The 18,028-nt window shown below is 35.1% G+C and overlaps 1 protein-coding gene across 1 annotated transcript in view; it reads right to left on the bottom strand.

Annotated features, from left to right (window-relative positions):
- The window catches only part of LOC108742358 (atypical protein kinase C), a 244,055-nt gene that overhangs the window by 58,069 nt on the left and 167,958 nt on the right, over nt 1–18,028 (bottom strand). Inside the window, exon 3 of the mRNA XM_018477543.1 lies at nt 7,907–8,115. Coding sequence (XP_018333045.1) covers nt 7,907–8,115 — 209 coding nt within the window. The remainder of the gene's footprint in view (nt 1–7,906; nt 8,116–18,028) is intronic.

Below are 18,028 nucleotides of genomic sequence, written 5' to 3'. Positions count from 1 at the left end.
CTGGTGTCCATGCTACGGGTGTATTTCCTTTCACGTTTCCTTGCAGTTGGTCATTCATGCCCGTTTGCACCGACGTTTTACTAAGGCAGACTTAACAAAGTACTGCTTAAGCATAAGTCTTACTTAACTTCCAATTCGTTTGCACCGTACGCTGTCTACCTGCAACTTAAGTAAGTAGTGCTTAGTTGTTGATGGTTTGGCAACAACGGTAAAATTTAGTAATTTGTAGGGTTTTTTGTGCAGAATGGTCAAGAAGTTTCAAATTTATTGTGTCCGTTAAGTAACATCTGGTGTCGTGAAGTGTTGTTTGCCGCCTTTTTCTGCTTTTATACGTTTTTGTTTTTGTAATTATTTGTGTTTTGTTAGGTTTTAGTTTGTATATATATTAGTGATATGATGTTAGAAACAATTTTTAGTTGTAATTGGTATAGTGTAGAGACAATTTTCTTCTGAATTTCGTATAAACAAACCTTTTCCAACTAAAAGCAGTACTACAGGAGTTTAACTGTTAACGCCAACTGCCAAAATGAACTCTTAAGTGTAATCTAAAAGTGTTTATTTTCAATAAAAACCAAACTTCTGATAAAACGTACTATTATTGTATATTATTAGTTCACCTTCTATTACTAATGATTAGCTATTGGCGTTCTTATCACTACTCCAGTTAAATTGTGTACATTTTCAAATTTCTAATATATCATCAGATACTAATTACTACTCTTGGAATGTAAATAATCCGTACATTGCAATACAATAACATAAATGATAACACACACCAACTTCCATTCAATGATAATTTAATTTAATAATTTGTAAATTGTTTATTTTATTATTTAATAGTAACATGATAATAACCTCTTTACCATAACGATGTTATTTTCTTACGGCGAAAAATGCCGAACTACTGCTGAAATTGTTACGACAGGCTTAAGCAATGCTTAAGTCAGGAACATCCTGTGCTTAAAGTTACGCATTTGTTTCGATTCTTAAGCGCGACTTAACTTGCGGTGCAACCAATTCCGTCTTTTAAGAACTACTTAAAGCTAAGTAGTACTTATTTACGTCGGTGCAAACGGGCATCAGCCCCCCTTTAGCAATTTTCCTGATAATTTAATTTCCAAAGTACTAACACAAGTATAAAGTTTATTTATTTTGTATAGTGTGTGCTCAGTGGTGTAAATCTTGAGTTAAAAGAGCAATTTTGAAGACAAAAAAGAAATTCCATTTGGTATTATGTTGTTGATATTAACGGTGCAAAGAGACACCTAAAACTATTACACTTCCGCTTCCGCATCCGCTTTCGTTTCCGCCTCCGCAAAAATTTACTTTTTATTTCTGTTTCCGTTATGACACTTCCGTTGCATCACTATAACATACCTCTACAATTCTAATCTTTTCTGAGAAGGTATTTTTAAGTGTTTTCTGTAACACCACATCTTATACGCTTCTAACTTTCTTTTTCTGCAGCGCCCTTATTTAATATTTCTAACGTTATTTTTTTCATGCTGAAAATACATAATACTAACATTTTTCTTCTGGAACATAACTAAACCACTATCATAGCCTTGGTTACGTTGTATTTTGTGAAAGAAAGTTTTAGTAGGTACCCAAGGTAATTGCCATTTGTATATTTTGTAATAAATGTCATTATCCTTTTGCATTTGCGTTTCGAAGCCTAACTGTATCCTGATTTACTGTCACGTAACTCGATCATAGCGTGACAAAAAACAGCAAAATATGAAAAAAGTACACCGCAATACGCATAATGCAGTAAAAGAACTGAATAAACGTCTTCCATGAAATTAATCTGTCATAAATTCTCCTGATTGCAGAACTGCATTAAATAAATAGAAAATCATAACGAGTATAATCATCCTTTATGCCCTACTGACCCTTTTTTTACTGCTTCTTTTGGAATTAAGTGCGATGTATTTATTAGACCCACTTTTGAATAGAATTACAAGGTAAATAATGATGCATTATTTTTAAATACTTCTAGAAATGTTTGCAAAATAAAAAAAGAACGGAAACGTACGACATCCTCCTTGACATTGGCTTCAATTATATTATTGTTGAAATTATATTACTTACTATAATGTAGAGTGCGAGCAGTAAGAGTGTCACTAATTTGTGTTAAGTAATTTGCTGCTAGTGATGTCAATATTGCAACTACCGGAATATTTGAAGGGCAACATCTGGAGGCATTGTAGTGTGCATATCGTCATAGTATCATAACGTAGGGGATGTAGGAAATGTGCACAAAAAGTATCCCAGTTAACGAGCCGTTAATGATTGACAATAGTTGCTACGTTACAATAGTTACGGCTTTCGATAAAACACACGTACCTATTCGTGACCTTCACAAACAGCTGATATGCAGACAAGTCAGTTGTACGTAAAGATTGGTAATAACCTACACTCGCTAGCGTTCGATTGGCAAGGTAAGGTATAACCACAAAATACAAAAATAAGTTGAATGTGGAAATATCAAGTAAAAAACGATGTATTTACATGCAGAATATGCGGACCTGGTGGTCACATGTGGACGGTCCAATGGGAATACACCGGCGGTATCAGGCGAATACGCGTCATCGTCATCATTGCCGGAGTAGTTGGGGCTTCACTACCCTCATGTTTATTGTATACCATTGAGCGATACGAGATGACTCGTTTCTTTTCCCTTAATTTTTCCGGAGTACAGATTAGACAGAATGTATAGTGACACCGGCCTAGAAAAGGATTATCTATGTACAAGCAGAAATTAACGTAAGTTTGAAAGTTCTGGTTATTGTGAAAATTATCGAAGTTCACGAAGTCATCGAAAAAGACAAAGAGGATTTCTAACTTAGTTAGTATCGGAAGTTTCATCAGTTTTTCACTAGATCAGCTAAATCAAAGAAACTTCTAGAACCAGTGAATGACCCATGTTGAACTATGAACAAATAATCACTGATTTATCAATAAATTTAGCGTTTGAACGGGGATCGATGGTCTAATCGCGGACGGTCGACTTGGGAACGCGTTAACAAAAAGACTATTCTTAAGAGGATAACCAGTAAGAAACCCTAAGTGTTGGTGGCACTACCTGCTGGTCAGGATGATTGGAACGCTCCTATCAACGTAAGTACTCTGCTTAACTTTTATGGTGTATTGATCTGCATTGAAAGGAAGATCTTCATCTTTATAAACGTTTTTGTAAATTTTTTTGTGATGTTATCTATCTAAATTACCTGACAACTAACTCTAAATCCATTTGTAATTGTCATATTGTCTTTTTGAATTTCATGTCTATTTTGCGTTACTATATAATAAAGTTGTAACTGTTTTCCAATCTCGCCTTTCTTATCATTTTAATACCTTACGTCCAGTCACGATAAAATAATAAAAACATACTATAATCAGCTAATTAAAATAGATAATTAACAAAAAACCTAAAATAACAATTCACCTTGCGACAATATTTTTCTCTTAAAATTTAGAAAAAAGGATGAGTTTGAAGTTGTAGTTTTGTTCCGATAACTTTGTAAAGTTGCAGATAAATAAATACAGAACAAAAGTTCTTAATCAGGGATTTCTCGTTCCGACTGAACAGCGAACGAGTAAATTATTACATGTTTTAGCGGCGTGCTAATGACATCTAAAGAGATTGAAATTGTGATCCACGTCTGACCGTTGCCACAGACCATTGACCAAGAACTTTTGTTTTGTTAATAAGTAAGTGTTCATCACGTAGACTATTACACCGTTGGTTCAGTGTAAGAGTCGACATCTTTAATAGCAAATGAACCTTGTCAAACATTAACGAATTCACAATCCAAAGTTCATTCATTTCATTAAATAAATACCAGAAATATAAACTTTCAGATCCTTAATATTCTCCGCCACTGCAACTAATTACGTTAGGGTTTGTGCAATTCATAAACATTTTACTTCAAAGGAAAAACTACTCAATGCAGAAAATGAAATGGGTGCTTTCCATTAGAGCAATTTGACGAATAAAAATACATTACTTACCTTACCGTATTAAGGTAAACTTGTGTTATGTGTTCTAGATAACATACGAATGGGCAAAGTAAAATTTACACAGGTGCCCTGAGTATAGATTGAATTTAAGAACGTAATTAAGATTTGTGTAGGATAATTTTGAAGGACCTTTAACGCCGTTACGTCAGAACGACGTAATTTTCGTCCCGGATATTAACAAAGATTCGAGACTCAAGTAGGCCATAAAAATGTAACATTACCAGTTTACCGTCTATATCTTTATGGTAACCTTTTACAGTTCGAAGTAAATTGTACATGCAAGAGATATCCTCCATCCCAGCGGGGAAAATGGTTCTCCCAACTAACAAAGATATTATCTGCCATTACGTACATATATATATGTAAATAAAAAACAAGAAAGTATTATTTTTTAGATCAAGACGTTTCAAAAAGAAAATACTAGTAATCGATATATAGGAATTCCAACGAGTTTATGATAGTAAACATACACGAATGCGAAAAAAATGGCGAAAACATTCTTAAAAACTGCTATGTAACTCGATATGCTCCAAAATTGTGACGTGACACGAATTGAGTTAGTTCAAATGCACCCAATTATTAAAATTTGTTAAAAAATCAATTTAAAGAGAAAGATTTTCTAAAAAAACTTGTAATAGTTAACCAACAGAAGATATGGGTACTTAATACAGTTCAGCCTCTATTATGCCTTCTTCGACCAGTTTAAATTCCTAAACAAAAATTCTAGTATGCAATGGAAGAAAAAGTAGGGAAATAGCGAATGTAAAGATGGGAGACGAAAAATTAGAAGAAGTGGCTGATTTTAGGTATCTAGGAAGTCAGATAAGTCAGGACGGAAGGAGTAGTAGGGATATAAAGCAGGGGATAGCGCAGGGTCGAGCCGTCTTCTATAAAAAGAAGTCCCTTCTATTCTCGAGAACGCTTAATTTAGAAATTCCAAAAAGGGTGTCGAGGGTGTATGTTTGGAGCGCGGCACTGTACGGTTGCGAAACATGGACGCTGGGCGCTGTGGAAAAGAAAAAGTTGGAAGCGTTCGAAATGTGATGTTACAGACGAATGATGAGGATACCGTGGATAGAGGTTAGAAATAAAGAATTATTAGAAAGAATTGGAAAAAAAAAAGGTCACCATGGAAATCATTAAGGAATAGCGAGATAGGCTTGTAGGACACCTTCTCAGACATGAGGGACTGGTTAGAGACATATTGGAAGCAGAAACAGAAGTTAAGAGAAGTAGAGGTAGAGGTAGACAGAGTTAAAATGTGGGATGTTCTAGTTTTGAGAAAATACGAAGATTAGCATAGGATAGGAAAAAGTCCAACCACTCCTACGAGTGATGATCTGATGATGATGGTGAATTTCTATATCAAAAAAGCCGTTACTACCGACAGAGCTGAACTGAACTAATACTTTTTCGGGCACTGTACAACTGATAGAGTTTAGAAATGAAGGGGTATTAGAACTAATAGGAGAACAGAGGACTCTATGGAAGTCAACAAGAAATAGGCGAGATAGGTTGGTAGGACACCTTCTCAGGCATGAAGGTCTAGTCAGAGACATCTTAGAAGCAGAAACGGGTGCTAGGAGGGGTAGAGGTAGACTTAGATTAGATTACACTTCACAAATAGTTAAGGATGTGGGTTGTTCTAGTTTTGGAGAAATGCAAAGATTAGCTCAGGATAGGAAAGAGTGGAAGTGCGTGTCCAACTAGACTGACGACCTTATGATGATGAGTTTGGCGTATATCGCACGAGAGGTCCGCATGCGTATATCAAAAGCAGACAAATCTATGGAGGGTAGAGGTAGGGAGTACTATCTCTGTAGTGAAGTTTCCATGAAGCTCCGTTAAATTAGGGGGGCGCCACAGCAAGAACAGGATAAATTTCAAATAAAGCGCCAAAATTTATTTTAGAAAAAGGACAAAATTACTTTGATCTACGAAAATAGTTGAGATTTGTTATACTGGACTGTCATTAACTATTTGAGTTACTGCAAATATTAAATTCTCTAACTCAGCATACTTCAATCCGTTAACATTTTGGAGGGTTTTTGAACTGTTATTTACTGCTCATAGCTGGACAGTTTTTCAACATTCCCCCTCTATGAGATAGTTCTCCTTACCTCTATCTTCCATAGACAAATCCTATACATATCGAACCTCTAGTTTCAGTTCATTTGCATCATTTAGCGTTTACGGTTCCATCAGTATTCAAGGGAAACAATCCTAGACCACGTCCATCAAGCCTGAATATTGAACACTCTTTTGATAACTGCGGGCATGAAAGCCTCATACTTTATATTGTTTTGGTATCGTAATTCTGTCGTACCCCATAAACCGCAAGTTGCATATACATAAACGGACGAAAATGTACATAATATGAACATGCTTAGTGCTTTACATTTGCTCGACACATTACTGCCATCAACTGCTCTAATGATGTGACGAGTCACCATGTGTTTTATCACAGAATGACCAGTATATATTTTATATACAGCTATGCTATAAAACGAACGTAATTGGATAGCATAACGCTCTAAACTGTTTGCAATTTACAGTATAGACCCTAATACTTTATGAAGCGCAAATGTTGCACCTATAACACACCTCCACGAAATTTCGGTAGTTCAGATACTATTTAGTCTTCGCGTTTTAGGCTTTCGAACTTAAAGAGGATAAATGTTTGAGGAAGAAACATGGATCGCATATTTTTTAAACGTTACAACTCAAAAATATTGTTAGGAAGCAATAGATTACAATATATGACCTTTTCTTTAATTATATGATAAATTTTTGAAAATTATGTTATAGAGAACTGTACATGCTCTAGGAAACTTTTTAATAGTGGTTAATATTTAATTTTAATGTGAGAATTCATTTAATTGTTATCCACTACAATTTACCTCAAATAAGTACACATTTCGTTGTTGTTGCTTCGGTCACCTCTCGTAGTTTAGCGATCAGAGCGTTGGTGCGTAAAGCAAAAGGTACCGGGTTCAATTCCAGGCAAGGTGTGACAGCAGCAACAATTTTTTTTCATTAGGTTAAGGTAATTTGTAGTGGATAAAGATTGAATTGTATAACAAAACTACACATATTCATGCGTGATATCCTCAGACATAGAGGCCGAAAGGAAAACGAACGTTACATTACGTAATACCATTAGTTCATCTGTATCAGTATAAGAAGTAGGTAGTAGTAAAAAAAAAAGCCCGCTCTGTTATTGAGACAACTCAGCTATCGCTTAGCATCTCATCATTATCTCCCAATTTTTGGGCATCTATTTTAAACAGCTATTCTTCTCCTTTTACTCTAACCTCCATATCCTCATAGTTGTCGGAAAAGTATGCCAAAAGGATATCCGTTTGTCCTTTCCTTTTCTCAAAGAATTTGCTTAGTATACCTAGTAGTTTCACACATAAGACCACAAAGGCTTTCTGAATCACGGATTATTTTGGTGAATATCAAATCTGGTCCAAATTATGTTAATAATCTTTTCACTAACGCAGTTTGAAAACTACTAAAATTTTCAACTAATCTAACAGATTCCAAAAAGAGAATCTCCTACTAAAATGCTTTCTTAGATTATGTATTACAAGTAAAAGTAAAAGATACTAATACGTAACTTCTATCACATTTAGCAATTTATTAAACTTTAGAAGACAACTACCGAAATAATCGAACTTTCATAATTTTTAAATAATTTATGGTAGGGTTTCAGCAACACTATGACTTTTTGTAGATATTAAGACGTCGCTGGAAAGTTATTACTACATCGTTTTGTATGCAGTATGTAGTTTAAAACAGAACTGCCATGTTAATAATGCATTCCTATTAAGACGAAGAAAAGTGTGCTACAACGGGTTCAAAATGAGGCGTCACTTACGTCTAATTTCGCACCGGGACTGTCGAAGTATTTGTAGGGAGGGTTACGTCCTTTGATGTAGTAAAATAGCTTTTGCTTCCCTTTCTTCCATTCGACCTTGTGCAGTTGTTCCGGCGGAACGCTGTGCTCACATTTTAAGGTTACGTTTCCATCCTTCAAAGCATAACGGGGCATTATCAGTTCCAATCTATCGATATTTGCTAATGTTTCTGAAACAAAAGAAAATACAACCCCATATAGTATCATAAGAGAAAAAGTGAGATCTCGCGATTTAATATTAAATGTCTCTTAAATAAACTATTTTTTTATGAACTCAGTTAATTCAAAATTGCTTGGTTTAAGTTGAATGAAGGTAAACATACGCAATATCCATTAATAACTTCTTTCTAGATAATGAAATAGAATTGTATCATTTTTATTTTTTCTTTAGTTGTTTGTCTTCGAAATTAAAACAGAATGGGAAAGAATAACAAGTAACGAATGTCTAATTATATTCAATCCCTTGAACTTAAAGGGTCATTTCACAGATTTACGCCTTTTAATTTAGTCATGGAGCTTGGAGCAGCGCGTTAAAAAAGCATTTTTAACCTTATTGCCTATTTTAAATTTTCATTCCCTTTCTAGTGTAATATTTCACGTCGAAAGCAGGTCTCGCCGATACGGGCGAGGTATTTCTTTGCGTAGTCGCCCTACGACCTGCTGAGTCCGGACCCTTCTGCCCTTCGAAACGAAACCAAAAAGGAACAGGGAGGATGGAATTGCAACGGTGAAAAAGGCGCGTACGCGTAATTAGCCTCCAGCTCATTAATCATTCCCCTGAGTGAATTAATTAATTTGACACTTGATTTATTTCACGAGTTAATCTAGCAAAAATTTTGAAGAGCACGCCGACTCGCGAGAAATAACGGGATTAGGATAAAAGGGCTTGTAATGATCCAAAAGTAGCGACAACGTCAACAAGATGAAAGACTCTGGTTTCTCGGGTTTTCCTTTTCTTCCTTTGTCCTATAATTTCTTGACCTCTTTAAGGCACATTTGAAGTTTGTTTGAAGTATCAAATCACGAATGATTAGTATCCATTTTATCTACACTAATATAAATTAATCTAGCAAGGAGAAGTTAGAGATAGCTTTAAACAAAATGGAAGGGGTATTGACGAAACAGTACTGTATATAAATAAATTAAAGTAAAACAAAAATACTAATATGCAAGGGATGAAAAAGTAGTTAAAGAGCGAATATAAAGATAGGAGACGAAACATTAGAAGAAGTTGCCGATTTTTGGTATCTAGGAAGTCAGATAGGTCAGGACGGAAAGAGCAGTAGGGATATAAAGCAGATAGAGATAGAGCAGGGTCGAGTCGCCTTTAATAAAAATAAGTCACTTCTATGTTCGCGAACAGTTAATTTAGAAATTCGAAAAAGGTTGTTAAAGGTATGTGTTTGGAGCACGGCGCTGTACGGGTATGAAATATGGATAGTGGGTGCGGCGGAAAAGGTTAGACGCGTTCGAAATGTGGTGTTACAGGCGAATGATGAGGATACTGTGGATAGAGAAGGTTAGAAATGAAGAGGTATTAGAAATAATAGGAGAATAGAGGATTCTATGGAAGTCAATAAGAAATAGGCGAGATAGGTTAGTAGGACACCTTCTCAGGCATGAAGGTCTAGTCAGAAACATATTAGAGGCAGAAACGGAAATTAGGAAGGGTAGAGGTAGACCTAGATTAGGACTGTCGACCTTATAATGATGATGATGAATATAAACTTTATTTTGCTTCATTGCTATCAGTTGATACTGCTGAGCGGGCTGTCCCACCGATCTACAGTTCGGTGCAAAACAATAATCAGGAATAAGTAGGTGGTAGTGAATAAAGGAAGAAAGGCGAGACGAACGAAATGAAGACATTAGGAAAATGAAAAATTAAATGTGGAATATTGTTATTACTAATCCAGCATTTGGGCAAAGGATCCAACTACAGGAAGACTTGGGTCGTCAGGGTAGACCTATGGTCCAACCAATACACCACCTCATTTGGTGTGAAATAATTAAAATAAACGCAAAAACATCATTATATAGTAATAACTTAACAAACTAAAGTGGAATAATAGAAAGTCATTAATCCAAAGAAGTAGATGCATTTCCTATAATCCATACAAAAAGTGGATAATCATCGATTACGTTGTACCCTGTACAATTTATGCCAGGTTTAATTAAGCTTTATTCAGACATGCTTCAGATAATTTGAGATGACTCTCAAAACGTCAAGTGCTTTAAACAGACGACGCGGCGGAGCAAAAAGCACGGAACTAATCAGAGATACCTCTTGGGAGGTTCAGTACGTAATAGCTCTCCATTTGGATTAGCTATTGAAGAACATTTGGTTTTCCCAATTTTCTCATCAATTATTTTGGGCGCCTGATAGTAGGAATAATGGAATCTTGTGAAATAGTAGACCGTCTTTTAGATCGTTTACTGCATGCTTGCAAGATTTCGGTGAGTAATTGAAAGTTGATGCCATTCTCTCAGATACTTCTCTTTATGCTATATGCTACTAAGAAACAACTTTCCTAACATGGGGGAGTTATTCTATATCACATTGACCTCTTATTAAAGCAGAAAGCTTTGGGGCCATGTTGGAAAATAGTTAAATATATTAATAAAAGCCTTTTAAACAAAAGAAATTTTGGACCAGGAACATCTGCTTAACAAAATTATACGTGAAGAGTGTAATATACTTTTTGATTCACTCTCGTATAAGGTGAGATGATTGTAATCATTTTTGGAAGTAAAAAAACCACTCTGGGCTAATGGTCGACAATTAGCGCCCCAACACCACGAGGAAGTAATGAGACGTGATGTTATTTATTTTGAACATCTGCTTTGTTGATAGTTTGCGAGATGTTCTTACAAATAATAGATCCATTTTCCGGAGGAAAATAATTAGAGGAGCAACTTCGTTTTCTCGTCATCCCTACTAATGACGATGACTTATTAAACGGTTATTAAAGGACGTCAAACGAAGCAGGAATATCGTCTAAGAAAATTGGGATACTTCAAAGCCAACTTTATGAACAAAACAAGAAAACGAATCCTTTGGTTTTCTGCGATGTTTATGACCCGAAAATCCCTCTGAGTTTGTTTCATTTTTATGTCGTCTGAAATTGGACGGATATACATGTATGTATGTTTAGACGCTACAGTCAATTGTCTGTTAAAAGAAAACAAAGAAAAAAAACATATAAATGTATGAATAAATAAGCATGTAAACGGCTAGCTTGTGGTTAGCCATTTTTTTGCTGAAGATGATTTTCCCTCACATGAATTGTTTCTTTTCGCAATAATAATTATGAAATGTGGGAAAATTGTCAGCTTTCGGTCAATCGGGAAATACCTGCTGAATGCAAATAAACCTGCTAGTGATTGGACAAAGTTATTGCTAGTTATTTTTGTTTTCGAGCAAATGGCGAAATTGGAACGATTAGTATTCTTATTATTATTATTTTCCTGGTCTCAGTTTTCACTGGTTAACTTTGAGCAAATGAAGATGGGCTAATGCCAAAGAACTTCGCTCACATCTTTTGGGGTATGATATGCAAACCAATTTTCTGTTCTTAAATTTTATAGAGCTAGCAGTACTTCTTGCCCAGTACAGTTAAGAAATCTGCGTACTATTTCGCATGTATCAAGGATTACTGATTTCCGTAGACTTTCAACTCGGCTAGGCTAGCGTTTAATGTTTTAGGTATAACGCCTACTGATGATATTATTATTGGAATAATTCGAACACTGTTTTGATTCCACATTTCTTGTATTTAATCTTTTAAATTTAAGATTTTCAATGTTTGGCACAGCAACATATATTAGGTAGGTTGTTTTAGTTTCTTTGATGATCAGTGTGATGCCAGGTCTGCTATGATTAATTGTCTTGTCTGTAGTTATGTTTTTATCCCAATAAAGCTTTGCTAAGTGATTTTCCGATGCATTGTTTGACTTATATTTATAGTATGAGTTTAAACAGCGAATGTATCTGTTTAGCAACATTTTTATGCCTGTTGGTATATTGTCGGCTGGCCAAAAATGAGCAACCCCCAGTGATGTGGTCAATTGTTTCTCGAAATGTGTGGCATGCTCGGCATGTGTCTGATGAAACTGTGGGATTTTTAATAATATATTTTTCATAGTTTTTGTTTTTATTATTGTGTCCTGAATCGCTATCATGAATCCCTCAGTTTCTGAGAATATATTTTCTTTTTTTAACCGCTTCTTTATCTATATATTCCTGCTGTTGTTGGTTCAGGTATTTTCCATGAAACGCTTTTGATTTCCACATTTCAATTTTGAATTTTTCTTTTATAATTATTATTATTGAATTCATGTTTTACATCACAATCTCTACGATCCACAAACAAACATGAATGCAGTCTTTTAGGTAAGTACCCATTTTATGTTTTATATTTATATCAGCAACCTGACTGTCAGCTAACTAGCCTCCTTTGAAACTTTACATGCACAATAATGGTATTCAGATCATCATCGGGCTTACTCAGTTCTTTTCCACACCTTTTCTTTGTCGATCGATTCTTACACACAGCGGCACGTATTTTTACCTACATGCATATGTTTGAATATTACCTACACATATATATTCTCGCAGATATACTTACATATACACATACATACATAAATGTTTAGCGAATATACGTATATGCTTCATCATGTATGACGTTTGCTTCCAGTTAAAACTCGTATATTATGCAAAAGTAGGTATGTCAGCGTTGGATGTCATATGAATTGTTTAAGCATCTGATTTGAATTCTGAAAATAAACTGCGCAAAAAGAATGTGAAATAAAAAGAGAAGACGATACGTTTCAGAAGAGCATATATAGTGGAACAGTTCTTTATAATATGTATAAATCGTAAATTTTAAGGGTGAAAATATTATTTCTTCCGACGTAGAATCTATTCAGATAAATAGAACGTGGAAGTGGATAGGAGCTACCTGCCTATTATAAAAAATAAATAAAATAGGATATATTTATTGAAATACCTCGAGTTCTCGTAAAAAAGTAATATCTTCATGAGAAATTAGTGTTAATAAACGTTCACAGCTTGGTAATAAACGTCATCTATGAAGATTTGCTACTAATTGTAGGTTTAATAAGTGAAGCTCCACAGATGGCGTTTACTGCCTGTTCGTAGATATTTATTAATCTCGTTGTAAATCAGAAGCTTTAACATGAGAAGGTGGCCTATGGCATATCTAGAAGAATAAACCAATTCAAAATCTCTAACAACATGCGGGGGTTTCCGCATATGTAAGCTTCAGTAATGGGAGGTATTTTAGTTCAATGTTTCTGATTTTTGAAAAGTATAAAGACAAAGATCAGTAGCCACGTTTTTTATAAAATTTTTACTACTCCATGCCAATTCTTATTGTATATATTTATTGATAAAAATTGAAAAATATCCCTAATGTCTTTCCTAAACCCATAGAAATGAAGACTGCATAAGGAATCCAATTTGTAAAGACATGTGAAAACCTTCAAGAAAACTTCATGAGCGTTGTCATACCTATGATTTAAAGGTCGACATGTTGATACATACTTGATACTAAAATCCATTAGACTATATCTTTATATGTCAAAAATGACAGTGAAATGGAAAGTAGAATGTACATTAAACGTTGCTATGGTTACTGTACTGTAGAACTGACTAAATAAATCTATATCTTTCGAGTCAAACTGGTGACATTGAATTCATAATGATCGTAATGCTGTATTAAATTTTCGGCACAACTGTTATAGGCATACCCCGACTAGAATTTATTTTGGGAATTCCCTAACTCCAACTGGAGATTGTTGGATTTGCCCAAATCGGACATTTTCCACCTATACCCAATGAATTTTGATCTGCGTATTTTAGGGCAATCCCAAACTTTGCCCAATTTAATGTATAAATAATAAATAGTTGTTTTATTTACTGTATCCTATTAATAATTATTTTTATACTTTCATGTAACAGTTAGCCATTTATTGGAATGTATTTATTGGGATCCAATCGGGATTGCCCTAACTATATCTTAGACTTATTTTATTGTAACCCAAGAAGACATTTTGAAGAGCAAGTGGGGGTAGCGTGCGTTCGTGACCAGTATAACTACTGGAAGTTTACAAAACAGTTTAGACATACTCTTTTCGTATATCAACAGTTATCTTTAATACATGAAGAAGAAAATTTGAGATTAGACAAAATTCATTTGGAATTTCCCCAAATTTTTCAATTAGGGTTTTCCCTACCGGGTCCTAGGTAGGGAAAGCGTTAAATTTCCAATAGGGAACCGTTTGGGTATCCCATTTGAATTTGGGAAAATCTAATCGGGACCCAACCGGTTCTCAAAAATAAATTCTACTCGGGTGATTGGTGATTAGTCGCCTATCTCTTAAAGTTTTAGAAATTATACGTAATGCTAGTGTTGATATGTTGTCCCCAAGCAAAAGCAGCAGCCAATAGAAAAAAAGTCCAATCAGTTCTTCATATTGAGACAACATTGTGTCATTTACTGTAAATTTCTGCGACATTTTTTTCAAAGATGTTTGTTCTTCTGTATTCCGTCCTCGCTGCCCAAGACACTACTACACCTTAACTAAGGTAATACGCGTGCGCAGTATGGGTAGCCAATGGAATCTAGGCACCTACTGTGCCACCATTGTTTTTTATGGTCGCCATACCAGTAGTTTATGTTTCGTCCCTATTGGGATCCGTCAAATGTGCATACACCATCTGGTGGCAAAATTTATAACTCGAATGAGGGAAAAATTTACATAGGAACTGTGCACGCAAATTGTAAAATTGTTTATTAAAATAATAAAACACGTTAAAAAAGTAAAAATTTTTTTGATGATGGAGTCGACGAAGTTTTCTTCTAAACTTAAATCAAATAAAAAGTTAATATGTTCACTGAAAAGCTGCAATAGCACTTCAGACATAGATCTTCACTCTTCACCTACATTAACTACTTTCCAATAAAAACTAACCGTTTTATATATGTAAAAAATATATTCGGAAAATTAGAGAAAAAAGTAAACTAATAGAAGCTTGGATGAAAGCAGTAGGTATCAAAGAAGTGAATTCCGGAATAAAAATTTGTTCACGTCATTTTAATGCACATGTTTATATTTCAGCAAGTATTTACCATCAGCCATAACTTTAATATTTAAAACTAGAATCATACTAAAATTATAATGTGTAATTGATTTAACACAATTCTAATGATGCGATATAAGTATTTTGAGGTTAAGAACCTACCTGCTGCAATACAACAAAGTTGCAATAAAGGGTTTTGCAACGTTCTCTTAAATCGGCTTTGCACGTGCAAGTCATTGATATGATATTTCTTAAATCACCCAGAATCACCTCACCAATCACATATTGCGTCAATACTTATCATTTTATCGTAATTTAAAAACTTGGAAATTGCACGGTACACTATAGGAACTACGATTACTTTTCCCTAATCGGCGCCATGTTTTTAGGCTCCTCCCATTTGACGGATCCCAATATTCCTACGTCTGTGGTCTTTCCATCTTTCTATTTTGTTCCTCTATTGATTGCATTGATTTTTTAAAATTAAATGCATATTTATTTACAAAATTTCCTTGAATAAACATCGCGGCGTGTCAGAAACGTACAATTTGAACAAGATGGTTTATCGGACATATCAATGGAGTTAAGGGAAATAAATCCCTAGGCAAATCGGGATGAACTAAAACCGCCCGATTTATTACGAAGAGAGAAGACAAATTGACTAAGTATGGCCGCAAATATGTCGACTAACTGAATTTGAGCAATCTTGTAATCTCTCAATTACTATTCCTCCCTCATAAAGTTTACGTTTCGGCCTCGGAACCTGAACGATCTAATTTAATCTAATTGTGTTTTGTGCCCTTCGGCTTTGCGATATTGCTTCCTTGGCAACTATCTTTCGCGGGTTGCTACAGCGCGACATTGGGAGGAAGTAAACGTTCGATTTGCTTTCTGAATGACACCAAAAACGTTCACTAAACTTCACTCCAAATTGTTCTAAATACTCCCATAACAGTTAATTAAAGGTGGATGGCACTATGGGATTCGATGAGCATACTATCGGGATATATTTGGGCATCTTAGTCCCCCTCTCTTTTCTTCCTCACGGTCCACAATCTGTAAGTGTTCTTTTATTTTTAATGTAGAAAAAATGTAATTTTTCAAATTTATGAAAGTAACATGACCCAAAGGATGTGATGGGATGACAGTCAATTTTGGTCCGTATTTCAATTTATTGAAACTTATGTGTAGTACGTGACGTATGATGCATAAATTAGACACTTCTTAAGGCACATAAAAGTTTAGGAAATTTTGGCACTGGATACCAGCGTAGACGTTGTTCCCATGAGAATAGTGTGAGTGTAGAAATACGGAGACGTTTAACTGAAATGCAGAGATAATTTCGTCTGAAACCAACAATTCTACTCAACCCCTGCTATCTCTCATGCCATTCTCACTAATGTGCAGTCATGTAAATGTATAAATGTATCTTATTTACAAAATTGTAATAGTCGGACCAGTTTATTTGAGCGACAACGTTCCGGAATTTTTATTTAATAAAAATAATTAGATACAGTAAAATCCTGTTATAAGAACGAAGAAGGGACCGACGAAATTCGGTTGTAACTAACATTATCATAAGGTGGTCAGTCCTAAGACTGATTGGACACGTACCTTCACTCTATCGTATCCTGAGCTAAACTTCGCATTTCCCTAAAACTAGAACAACCCACATCCTTAACTATTTACGAACAGTAATCTAAGCTAGGCCTACCTCTACCCCTCCTAACTCCTGCTTCAGCCTCGAATATGTCTCTGACTAGACCTTCATGCCTGAGAAGGTGTCCTACCAACCTATCTCGCCTTTTTTTATTGACTTCCATACAGTCCTCTTTTCTTTTCCGCCACTGCCACTGTCCATGTTTCGCAGCCTTTCAGGGCCGCGTTCCAAACATACACCTTTAACAATCATTTCCGAATTTCTAAATTAATCGTTCGCGAGCATAGAAGTGACTTCTATCCTGTGCTTTATATCCCTACTACTGCTTCCATCCTGACTTATCTGAATTCCTAGATATCTAAAATCAGCCACGTCTTCTAATTTTTCGTCTCCTATATTTATATTCGCTCTTTCCCTACTTTTTCTTCCCTTGCATACCAATATTTTAGTTTTGTAACTATACAGATAACATAATTAGGGTAGACATCATCCATCTCTTTTTATTTTGAGTATGCACAGTTGTGACGCCAAATCAGAAGCGCCATTTAATGGAGATAGAGAAAGCCTCACTAGTTTTTCATCTCAATGCTTACCGTCACTTACAGGACTGCATAGATCTTACTGTCGTGCCGTCGTTATATCCGGATTTATGAATTTATGGAAGGTTAAAGTTAGTCATTAAAACTGTATTCGTCGCTTTTTACAAAGGTTTCCACTTATGTTAACGCACAAAACCAACAAAAAACGCAAACATTATGAAATCAACTATTAATTAAAATGTATAATTAAAGGACAAAAGGGTTGCTTAAGTCTACTTTCGATATGCTTAATCAGAATTATTCATTAAAAATCGTCAATTTTGAATTATCCAAGCTTGGATAGGTGAATTTATGTGTCTATATTCGGTATTCATTTGGAAAAGTACGTTAAAAGTTGGACGTTTAGAGTAGCTATGCACTACAGGTAACAAAATAAAATATCCCAAAATGGTGGGGTAAAATTAGTTACTTTTCTGGATTTGCTATTGTTGTATTTGTGGCAATTATCAGAACACTTAAATCTTATGGAGAATGTACTTTTTAAAATTGCAATGTAACAACTGCACGTGTTATACATATTGTAGCGACCACGAGCGTAATTGTGTGCGATCGGGCATACGTGTGTGTGAGCGGCTTATCGATTCGCCGACTAGCCGCGGGCGCTTTTCTTCATGTGTGCCGTATCTGTAAACGTGTGTATCGTATCTGCGTTCCGAGAAAGCAATTAAACCGTTCAAAGAAAACGAGACTTCTCTGGACGGCTGGAGAATGTTCCC

The sequence above is a fragment of the Agrilus planipennis genome, unplaced genomic scaffold (genome assembly GCF_000699045.2).
Source record: "Agrilus planipennis isolate EAB-ADULT unplaced genomic scaffold, Apla_2.0 scaffold3, whole genome shotgun sequence".
Taxonomy (NCBI): domain Eukaryota; kingdom Metazoa; phylum Arthropoda; class Insecta; order Coleoptera; family Buprestidae; genus Agrilus; species Agrilus planipennis.
Note: the sequence above shows the minus strand (reverse complement) of the source record. Positions and strands in the feature narration are given on the sequence as shown.